This window comes from Calypte anna, chromosome 1 (assembly GCF_003957555.1).
Source record: "Calypte anna isolate BGI_N300 chromosome 1, bCalAnn1_v1.p, whole genome shotgun sequence".
Lineage (NCBI taxonomy): Eukaryota > Metazoa > Chordata > Aves > Apodiformes > Trochilidae > Calypte > Calypte anna.
In genome coordinates this window covers 6,045,402-6,057,568 of record NC_044244.1, presented here as the reverse complement: position 1 = coordinate 6,057,568, position 12,167 = coordinate 6,045,402, and the positions used below count along the sequence as shown (strand labels likewise).

The 12,167-nt window shown below is 39.5% G+C and overlaps 1 protein-coding gene across 2 annotated transcripts in view; it reads right to left on the bottom strand.

The window, feature by feature from the left end:
- CELF2 (CUGBP Elav-like family member 2) overlaps positions 1 to 12,167 on the bottom strand; it is a 548,689-nt gene that overhangs the window by 4,968 nt on the left and 531,554 nt on the right. The window contains exons 14-16 of one of the 2 annotated variants that reach the window (XM_030469342.1): positions 9,543 to 9,740; positions 6,205 to 6,348; positions 669 to 840 (exon numbers count right to left, since the gene is read on the bottom strand). In XM_030469342.1, coding sequence (XP_030325202.1) covers positions 713 to 840; positions 6,205 to 6,348; positions 9,543 to 9,740 — 470 coding nt within the window. In that variant the 3' untranslated portion in view covers positions 669 to 712. The remainder of the gene's footprint in view (positions 1 to 668; positions 841 to 6,204; positions 6,349 to 9,542; positions 9,741 to 12,167) is intronic. The other variant, XM_030469341.1, reaches the window with a different exon arrangement.

Here is a 12,167-nt window from a genome sequence, read left to right as displayed (position 1 = left end):
ACTGTCACTCATTTTATTTTATTTTTTTTTATTTTAAACCCTGTAGCTTTAGAAACAGATCTCTAAATCTTTTTTACATTAATCCTTTCCAAAAAAACAAGAACTTAAAAAAAAATGAAATATAAAGACGACCAGTGTAAAATCAGACTAATATATAACAATACGTTGATTTGAACAGAAAAAAAAAATCAAATCTTCTCAAACAACAAGTTGATGTAGTGGAAAGACTTGTTTCAATTTTTGTTGCAAAATAAGTGCTTCAGCTGGCATGAGGCCATTTTGTTTAACCTATAAACTGCTGGTGCCACCCTGGTAAAAATACAATCCATCTATAGAAAACAACTTTTATTGTGTGCTAATGGCACCAGGGTTCACAGAGTTTAATTGCACATTTTTTTCTTTTATTTTATTTTATTTGTGTGTGTGTGTTGTTTTTGAATTTCAAGACGTTTATTTTTTTTGTTTTTTTCAAGGAGATAAATTATGCTGCAAAACAAAATACAGTAACAGAACTCAGTAGTTACTTGGCTAGGAAATGGGAGCCAAGTGTAGTAAGGACAAGTGGGGAAATGGAAATGGTAACTGTAAAAATAACTGTCTCTTGGTGGAGGTTGGCTATATGTTTTCTTAACCCCCCTGCAGAGGACAGGTTTGCTCATGGGACTTACCCTAAGAAAGCTAAAATAAGAGCAGTAAGCATCTGGGGTTAAGATCAGTAAGGTTTGCTGTCATTTTTGGAGCGTTTCAGCTGAACCTTCAAGCGTTTCATGCCAATCTGAAAGCCGTTCATAGCCTGGATAGCAGCTTGTGCAGAGACTGGATTGTCATAGCTAACAAAACCTACGAGACACAGAACGGAGGCGGGAAAGAAAGCGAACTATAGGTTAGAACAAATGTCAGAAGGCTTTTTGTTAGGATTTTATTATCACTATTTATTTGACACATTTACTTCACTTCGTTCTTTGAGCACACTTTGCACCCCGTTTCCTCTCCCACTCCCTTTGCCTTCCCCTTTACCTGAGCAACATTTTCTTTACTAGCTGGGATGCAGCTGGCCAGGTTTGGTGCAATGCAGTTCCCACTCTGTTATTTACCTACTGACTGTAGAGACTGGAGATATTATTACTGTCACAATTTTCACTGTAATACCTACACACCTCCCAGTCTATTAGGAAGTACTATTAGGCCAGTCTGCAGATGTGAAGCTGAAACAGAAAACCTGGTTACAGAAACAACCCCCAAACCTACATGCTTATACACATTTGCACAGCTGAATGGGAGTTCATGTCTACTGGTCCTGTGTGCTATGAAACAGTCGTCTCCTTGGGCTTAGCCTAGGACAGTTGCAGTGCTACTATTTTGTATTTCTACAGCTCCTTCCAGTTCAAGATCTCAAGGTATATTAAATGTTAATTGATTCAGCCTCTTGTTCCCCAAAGGGGTATGCAAGCACCAAAATTAAGCAGCATCGTAAAGAGAACGGCAGACAATGAGAACTCCAGATTTTCTGCTCCTTGGTTGTGGGCACTAACTAGGGGGATAATGCTTGCTTGGGTAATTCAGAATGGCTGGCCTGGCTCAGCTTTCTATTCCTCGGGAGACTAAAAATGCTCTTTCCATAATGGACTCAAATCTCCCTGATTCTGGAAGCTCAAAATTCATTTTCATATCTGGGCCTCCCACTAGTAATTGCAAAGCTTGCCTAACTGCTGCTCTGCCTCAGCTCTGGCTAATTACTGCTGTACTCAGCCTGCTATTATGCATCTGCTTTGAAATGCTCCCTCTTCTTTCCACTTGAATTTGCCTTAACACACATCCCTTCACTCTGTGAAAGCATGGATCCCACACACTTTGTTTTCCATCTTAACACATGGAATTCTCAGTGCCTCTCCTGCCTGCTTTCCTTTATTTGTTCTTAGTGCCTGTGTACTTTTCTGATTCATAATCTCTTTTAATCACCATTTTAACCTGTACTTCTATTGCTATTTCTTAACTTGCACAGCTGCCCTCTTCCATCTTCAGTATCTGAACAGTACTTTCCATTGTAAAGTAAAAAACCCTCTTATCAAGTCATCTGGCCCTTGTCCAGCTGCTCTCCTTCATAGACCTTCCCTATGTTTTCACCTTAAATCAACTTTACCAAACTATTTCACTTAAAACTTTTCTTGAATATTCGGGCTAACTTCTTCCACTGAAAAACACCTCACAATTAAATCTCTGTAGATCTTCTCCTGCCTAAAGCAAATTCACTCTGTTCATGTTATTCTGTGGTTAACTATGTTACCTCTTTAAGGGGTAATAAATGTTCTTTTATACCTTCCTTGGTTTTAGTAATTCTCACAACTTCCTGACTTTCTCCACTTGATAATTTCCTATTAGTGTGATACCCTCTGGAGCTTCATCACGCTCTTCCTTTCTTCCTTCCTTCCTTTCCCCTATTTTTTCTAGGACATCTTATCTGTTCATGTGACTCCAATCACTGTCTTAGCACTGTACTCCTGTGTCTACTTCCATTAGCTCACAGATCTCAGCCTGACTCTCTAGGATTGCCTCAGGGAGAGAAAAGAGATCTACTATGAGTTGGAAGGCAACTGTAACACCTTCCAGGCTGGTACTCCACAACTGAGATGCAGCTACTCTTACCTATATTGACAATTCAGCACTTTCCTCCACACTACTCCTGACTTTAACTTTGCTCTCTCAAGTGCATTCAGAATGGTCTTCTGCTATGAACTTCTCATGACCTTAGTTCCTTCTCTTCTTTGCTAGTTTAAGCTGCCTGAAAGTCAAGCAACTGATCCAAACTTATATGTCATCTATGTCACTTAGATGGCATCTGTGAATGATAAATGAAGAGATGCATGCACAGAGGTGGCTTTTCCACCCACCATTCATGTCACCAATTTAGACACCTCCACTAATGACAGAAGAACTATTAGCTCAGGCAATGCTTACCTTCCAGGAGGGTGAAATAAATCACCTCCAACTATGTCTCTTTATTATTTTCCACAAATTCAAACATACATCCTCTGTGCCGCATCAGTGGAATCTGATTCATAGTTTGTCTCTTTACTCAGAATGCTGTATCTGCATTAGACTGTTACACTTTCATCTTCTCCCTTATCAAGAACCTTCATTTCTAAAGCTTACAGAGGAATCTGCCATTCTCTCCCTTTATTTACCTTTTTTTGATTGCACCCATTCATCATTTTTTTTGTCTGAAATTGAAACTGCAGGTTACATGGGGATGGGATGATATTTTTTATCAATTTTCAAAGACCCTGTTGTGACAATTCTGATTTTTGTTTTAGACCTCTAGGTATCTCTATAACCAGGATACATATTTTTAATCATTCAAGTAGCAATTTTGCTATGAGGCAGACTGCATTTATACTCTGATGTCATTGGGTCCCCCCTCCTCTGCCTTACTTCTGCATCTCTCATTGCTGTTATTCTAAGATTTATGAAAGGTGAGAGATAAGCTTAAAGAGTGAAACCCTTTGTCTGCTAAATAAACTAGAGCTGATGAGTAGTAACATAAGAGTACTCCAGATGTAAACAGACTGTCCTGTCCTCCTCATCACCATTTTGAGCATTCATTTGAGGTGGTCAAGAAAGCAAATTATGCTAAAGTCTGCATTCTGTAAAGAAGAGTAATTTTTCATTTTGAGAAGCAGTGTTACATAAAAGTTAACCACTGTATGTCACTACCCTGAGAGTCATTCAGAATGAACCTTCCTTTCCCAGTTATGCCAGACGACAGCCTTGGACAATCTTTTCACCTTTCTGGTATTCAACCTGTCCTCATCTATAGTTTCACTTCCTCCTTCTTTGGGCAGGAGATTGGAAACTCCAGAGTAGAAAGCCCTAACCCTTTGCAAAACTTTATTTTCATTATTATTATTATTACAAGGGAAAATACCAACCAACAAACCAAACCAACAAAAAAATCCCCAAACCAAACCCAAACTGTACCATGAGCAATGATCATTAATGATACAGAGGAGAAATGGTTCTTCAGATGCACTATTAACCTAGGTTTTGGGTGGGAGGACAGTGAAAAAAAAAAGCTTTTAAAAACACAAATATGGGACTGAAACAACAAATAGATGATTCTTGCTAATAAAACTGAGGAGGTACATACAGAATATGCTAGCATGTTAAACTAGCAGGATTAATTCTGGCTTTTCCTGTGACTAGCAGTCACCTACTGAATCAGAAAATCTCAAATTCCTCTGCAGTACTTTTTGTTTTTAAAGCAGAACTCTGTCAATGGTGGCAAAATATCTGGGGAGGAAGAATGAGAAATTGAAATGTTAGTGAAAGCTGACTAATGCCAAAAAGACAGAGGACTCCTCCATTTGCTGGGTGTTGAGCCCTTCAGTTTCCCTCAAATAAGATAACCTTGGTGCATCACTCTAAGGCAGGTAACTGTGTCCCATAACTCCAGACCAATGTGTAAGTAGGTAATCACAGAGTAAAAGAAAACCCACAAAAAGCAAGAGAAGGAAGCGAGCTGATGAACTCAGCCACCTGCCCAAAGTAATCTACATTCTTTCAGCAGTCAACACAGTTGCTGCATTTTGATTAACATAGCTTGATTTGACATTTCATCAAGATTCCTGAAGACCTCAACAACGATTTTGTCACCCCAACATACTGAGTGAACTGGCTCCAGATCAATAGGGAGTCTATTTCAATATCACTTGCTGAATTTGCTATAGCCTCACAGACTGCTTTAACCCCTTGCAGGAAAATGCTTGACTGTGTTGAGGTCTGAACAGTTTTTTGTAAAGCTTAAAGAGGTGAATAAATGGCATGACAGAGTATGGAAAAGGGCAGAAACAGCACTGTAACCTTTCTCTAACCCAAATTAACTCCAAATATACTAAGGCCTTGCCATAAAGTGAATAACAACACTCAAGATTGTGGAAGGCTTGAATTCCAGTATAGTAAGTATTTCTGAGAGACTTGATGAATTCTACTTGATTTTGGGTATTATCTGTTTAGATAAACTGTTTAGATTAACCTTTTCAAAGATGGGTTAAAGCTAAATAGCTGCTCCTGAATGGTACTTGTGGAGATAAGTACTTGGACAGACCTATTTTAACAAAACCTAGATCTAAAACAAAACATTATTGATATGTAAACTATGAAACATATATTATGAATAAGGGGGAAACTCAAATGGGGACACTTCAAAATTGAAGGATAGGGTTCAGCAAAGAGGAACACTGCTGGTACAAAGGAGTTTTTGGAAACTAGGAGATAGTTTGGACTGGTTACTCTTCTGTAATACATGCAGCTGCGTTCCTTTACTCAGGGATGGAGATGTTACTCTTACAGCTCCAATATTTTATGTCTAACCTTATAAAACTTATCTTTAAGGGACTCTGTCCTCTGCCTCAAGTTGTGCATAAGACCACAACTACCAGACCAATGCTCTAACAGATTGTCACTCCCTTGAATTCTGTACTCCACTCCATCAAAGCACTGAACTGGTGCATCTATGCTGTTCAAAGGATACCAGCCCACTTAATCAACTCTAGAGCTTGTTTCATACCAACATAGCACCTTCTTCTCTGCTGTGATGGAATTTTCTGGCAGCTGAAAATGTTGTCTGTGAAACTTGACACTGATTGCATTAGACTGCCTTTACCCTTGCCCTAGGGTAAGGGGAGATGTCACCTTCCACCAGTCAGCCTGCAACAGCTGAAGCTGCATATCTAGACATCAACTGCAGAGTGTTCTGAACCACATGCACACACCATTCAATCACTAATTGCAAAATCTTGTACTTAATTTAGAAGAAAGAAATTCCTGTAATGTAGAAGTAATGGGTTAAACATAGAGAGTTTTTAAGTGTCTCAGCTATACAATAGAGAATAATTAGGTAACCATAATAAGGCAGTTTAACATTATACTAAATGACATTCCCCCACATAGGGTGTAATTAGTTTCATGTACTTGACACATTCATGTGAGATGTCAGACTGGAGGATTATTATTGTTTTTCATACCTAATTTTTAGTTAGAACCAGTTTGTCTGTGCATCTTCCTGCTCATTTGAGGATTAACAGTCCATAATTTTTGGAATGAGATGCCAGTCTGACATTTCTCAGATTGCTGTTAATTTTTTTCCCCGGTCCCGTTTCAGTACCGCGCACGTGGCTTTTACTGTTTGATTTATTAAATTTGACATACCAAAGCACTTGCTCAGATTGGTCTGTTTGTCAATGAAGACTTTAGCAGAGATAACATTTCCAAAAGGCATGAACATCTGCAGAATGTCCTGGTCTCCAAACTCCTGGGGGAGGTGGTAAATAAAGAGGTTTGCCCCTTCTGGACCTTTAGGAAAACAAACAAACAAAAAAGTATGAAAACAGCTATTAAAAGAGCTCTATTTCATTTGGTTTTCCATAATACTTACTGAACGTGATGGTCATAAAACATTTCACTCTCCATCTTTGAAGGAACAAAAGCAAGTGGGTCATCAAAGGAACAGAACTGAAATGCAGCTCTTTAGAGCATCCTATCTGAAAAAGTGTTTACTTGATAACTCTACTAGAGACAAATTCAATTGAAGTCTCTTTCTTCAATTTACACAAGTGTCTTTCAGTATCATCAGGGTTAGGAAAAAGGGTACACCATGTATTACTCTTACAATACCCCAAGAACTGCACAAGGAGTCCTCTGCTGCCTCACACACCTGCATGGGCTTGTCAGTTTAATTCTTGGGGGATTCTGGAAATGTGAGGAGCTGAGCTCAGAGCTCAGATTTAGTATCGTACATTTAAGCTCAAAGGACATGCAACTAGCAGGGGTGAGGATAACAAAAGGATAAGACAAAGCAAACCTTGTGACTGGGAAATTAGGGAAGTGAGAGACAGGAAGAATTAAATCTGTACTAATTAATGACAATGTACTAATTAATGACAATGTCTGGAGTTTGGAGGTTTTTCTTTCTTTCTTTTTTTTTTTTTTTTTTATTTAAAACTAATTCCCCAAAGAAAGCTCTGTCTCCAGAAGGAAATTGTAAAATATTTTATTATTTTTTTTAAATTCAAAGCAAAATAGTCAGGGTGAAATTAAATTGGCATTAGACAAAGCTGAGTTTGAAAACAGAGGTGCAAACTCAGAAGTGCTTTGAATATTTTTCTTACAGTGGGAATTTGAAGTACACATGATTACTGCTGTTGGTTTAACCACTCATCCTGGCACTAATTTGTTATATTTTCTCCAGCTCAATTTCTCCTTTGGAATAAAATACTGGAAATGAGCAATGGATGCCTGGAACAACATGATGAAGCCAGACATGTGGCCCTCCCATGCAGATACCAGGGGCATAAGTGGTACAAGAAGGGAACAACTATTTGAGGCAAGAACTCATCTAAAGTAACTTGCTTAAGTATTCCTTTGCTTAATGGAACCTAAGTGTGCCTCAGATGTGACATCCTTGTTTTTCTGGAGAGGAATAGGAAAGTGTGTGTAAGATTTATGGAGTACCTTTCACAACAGTCCTGATGCCTCATCTCTCACCTACCAGAAGAACCAGGCTGCCTGCTCTCCCCCAGCCTGAAGGAAAAGGCTGCAAAGTCTGCCCAAGGTGAGGGAAGGGGGGAATATAAATGGATTAGAAGAAATTATTTTTTAAAAAGCAAAATGGTTTTTTGGGGGGTGAAAAAAGAGGGAAAAAAATTTTCCATCATGAACTTATTTCTTCTTACCACAAGTAAACTATCCTTTCTGGAAGATAATATTTCTTGAAAATCATAAGAACAACCTTATCAAACATGAATTTAAGCATATGTATGAAGCAGTCCACTGTGCTTCAGCATTTAATGTTCACATAGCATTTTTCTCTGGTACTTGTTTGTCCTCAACCACTCCAGACTCTTCACCATTCCATTGTCAGAAATCATGTTAAAAGACAAAAAATAATTGTCAGTATTCAATGATGGAATTTACTCACTTTAACTTCTTACTAACAGAAACAAGACATATAACAGCCCCCCTGTATTTTTAAAGGGATAAAATGACCTTTCATAAAGTAATTCATAATAAGAAAAAAATAAATCTGCACTTGGTATGAACTTTTATAAACAGAAAAAAAATAGTTAGGAAAAAAAAATCATACTGCCTTACACGATGTAACTTACAATGACACCAAGTAAAAATTTTCTTTTTGGTGTCAATCAGTCTGTTGTCACTGATGAAAATGAGTGAGATGAAAGATAAATGCAAAAAAAACCCACAAAAAAGGAGAAAAAAAAAGTTGATAAAAATATTTAAATAATCCAAGCTGTTAGCAGTAAATGAAATAAGGAATTCAGAGAAAATACACATTTTAACTCCAGTGTCCCAGGAGTTACACAACCAGCTCAGGGAATGCCAAATTTGTCTTCCTGAGAAACGCATCCCGTAACAGCACAAGAAAACTATTTCAAAAGAGAATAAACAAATTTCTCTTGAGGATATTATACTAGTTTTATTTCCAAAGCTTAGCCCTGGCAAGAACATTTATGACAACATAGAAACAATCTTAGAAAGCATGCAATATTTTCCTGTCCTGCTGGAAAGTAGAAACAAACCCTCAAAGTGCCTGGGAAGTGTGCGGGGAAATGCAAGAGAGGAAAAGGGTAACCTCTTACTTAAAATCTTGTAATTAGTATTCATTTACTCTTAGCAATAACTTCCTGATGTCTATTTGCTTTTGGAATGGGGGAAGGGGGCAATCATTCACTGAGTTACCTCCCCTAAAACACCCACATTTAAGTAAAGAACCAAAGTGAAAACGGATCTTGTCATTAACTCAAAACCTTAAATCTAATCAGATTAACTCCATTATCACATAACATGTCAAATCAGAAGAGAGAATAGCACCCATTAAGGGATGATTATTGTTACAGGTGCCTTTTTACACAGTAAATGCTTTTATATGAGAAAGGATGGACAGAGGGCTGGAGCACTATGAAGACAGGTTGAGAGAACTGGGGGTGTTCAGCCTGGACGTAGCCTCCAGTATCTGAAGGGACTACAGGAGAGCTTGGGGAGGGACTATTTATGAGGGCATGTAGTTACAGGATGAGGGGTAATGACTTTAAACTGAAAGAGGGTAGATATTTAGTTTAGATATTAGGAAGAAATTCTCCCCTGTGAGGGTGGTAAGATGCTGGTACATGTTGCCCAGGGAAGCTGTGGACTTCCCATGCCTGGAAGTGTTCAAGGCCAGGTTGGATGGGGTTTGGAGCAACCTGGTCTAGTGGGAAGTGTCCCTGCCCATGGCTGGGGGGTTGGAACTAGCTGATCTTTAAGGTGCCTTCCAACCCAAACCATGAAGTGTAACTTGAAGGACAGATGGTTAAAAAATTACTCTCATTATAGTTTTAAGAAAGAAGCAATCCCGAACAGGGGAACAATGAAATGAAATCAAAGACCAGGCTATCAGAGGCCCTTTTTAAGCCTCTGCAAAGTAACAAACCTATGACACCGCTTTTGCTTGGCTGTGGGGTGGGCTGGCTCCCCCTGCAGCAGACTCTTACCTTCCTTCTGGCTGCCTGCAGCACTTTGCTGCTGCAACAAGCTCTGGCTGTAGAGGGTGGGCAGGGCGGCGGCAGCATACTGCTGGATTCCTGAGTAGGCCTGGGTGAGCGCGTCCATCGTGCCGGCCGTACCGTTCGTCAAGCCTGTGGCGCCGAGTCCTCCGTTCAGGGCCGCCATACCTGAGAGCATTTGAGCAACTTTACAAAAAACCCAACAATAGAGAAAAGAAATTGCACTTGTTCATTAGTGCTTTCCGAAAGTCGTTGGTATTATACGACACTGACAACGACGGCAGTGCATGCAGCTCGGCACTTTCACCAAATGGGACTGAAAACAAAGAAACACGACTCTGGCGTCAGGTTCACTTCAGCACAAGGGTTGCACAGTCAAATGGACTCGCATGCAGCCTGCTACTGGCAAGTACTACAGCTTGGTGCTCCTGAAAACCTCTCTGCCCGTTCTCCTTGACATCTGTGCTTCTGACAAAGCTTCTGGAGCCGGCAGAGTGGGACCCATTCCACCTGGCCACTGGGAAAAAGCGGACTGCAAGGAAACCAACTCTTTCTGACCAGGGTCTTTATTAACAGGACATGACCACACCGTATCAGGTTTTTTGCTCATACAGAATTAGGAGAGAACCTTGATTAACAGTATTTTGAAACAACCCTTTGTGTAATTATGGGGTTTTGTTTCTGATAGGAAAGTGGATTGCAATGCTCTGGACTTCCACCTTCCTCCTCCAGGTACTCCAGAAGAGATGAACAAAGCACATCTGGAATGACTAGAAGTGCTTCATCTAGACCAGGCATCTTTCACAAAGAAAAAAAAAAGCATTTTGGTTCTAGCAACACCTTTCATCTCACTGGAAGAACTGCAAAATTTTTTTCTTTAAAGCGCTCCCATATCCTGATAAATATTGCATTAGTATAACTGGCATGACTGCCAGAGAGGAGACTGCAGACTGGATTACTAGCTGTGCAGAAAATGGGATCCCTCATTTGTGCAGAAAATGGGATCCCTCATCTGTTCAAACTGTGAGGTCTGCAAAAGATATTTTACTACTGTTACTCCATGGTGGACAAACTCCTGGGCTGCAGCCTCTCTGTTCCTCCTACTCATCATCATGGCTCCTAAATGAGCCACATTGAAGTGTTAACAGTTTTTGGGTTTGTTTTTTTTTTTCCCCAGAAATGCCAGAAAAGTGGATTTTCCTTGTTAGAGTTAGTCTCTTCAGCAGTCAAAGGGGTGGCTGAGTTGAGAGCACTCCTCATGGTCCACACCTCCAGCTTCTGTCAACTGGAGGAGTAAGCAGGACCGAGAGTTACACCATATTTTCTGCACAGGTAGCTCTCCTGTGCTCCCCAGTTTTTAGGTGAAGAGCTCACAGATAACTTAAAAGGGCTTAATCATGCCCCTTACAGTATGATGGATCAGTCACCAGAAAAATGGAGAACACAGAATGACTAGAGACCATTTCTTAGACATTGACTGCATAACATTTTAGTTGGCAAAACACAGGTTGAAGAGGTGACTGGTGGAGCCATATTAACATCCAAAAAAACTAGGGACATGGAAGAAAAAGAGAGTAATAATGAGGGGTTATATGCAAATTGGAGAAAAGTAAGGAAATTAAGTAGAGGACATTTTATAGTGAATTAACAATGAAATCTATTAGACTGGGAACCAATCTTCAAGGCAAATGGCATAAACCTTATCACATGAGTAATTTAGAGATAGAAAGAATACAGCAGGGAATTATCCTACATTGACAGAGGAGGAGAAAGATGCTGACCTACTGGTTTTCTTCCATTTCTTATGTAGATTCAAGAAATGTATTCCTATGAGCCTCTGATAATCAGGACAATTGCTCAAGTGGCACCTTTCTGGCTCCACCAGAGTCTGTGCCAATTAAGAGAACTGTACTGCATAAATTATACCTTTTGATATTACTATAATTTGTGTGACTAAACACTTGACAGAGATGTGATATTCTTAGCCTTTCCTTAATAAAATGTCTTGCACTTTGAAGATTTCTCTTTCCCCTCCAACCCACTTCAGAGCATCACTGCATCCTGATAGATGGTAGTGGCTTCCACTATTGTGAACAAAAACCTCTGTCACAGCAAAAGAGAGACAGGTATTTGTTGTACAATGCTTCTAAGCATAAAATAAAAACTTGTAAACCAAGATTGTTTGTGAAGCATCTTATATCTGAAGTAGGACATTTGGAAAAGGCAGATTCACCAATATAACAACAACAACAACAACAACAACAACAACAACAATATCCTCATCATCCTAAGCCTGACCTTAACCTGCTCTGATTTTGTAGGTTTGTGTCATTGCTTTTATGTTTGCTAAAGCACTGGTTAAAGTACAAGCTCCTGATAAAACAGCTTGTATCTCTCCTTTTATTACAGTGTTGAAATAACTTGGTAATAGAAGAAGCATTAGGATAACATGTTATCTTTCGTTGAGTCATCAGCCTATTAGAGAAGCAAGCTTTGTGCTGCAGTGGGGAGCATCCTCCCCCTTCTTTCACCTGAAATCAATAGCCCCTTCCCACCAAATGATTTCAGATTAGCAAATATCCAGACACTCCTGGCTCATGGTGCTGCTTCTGG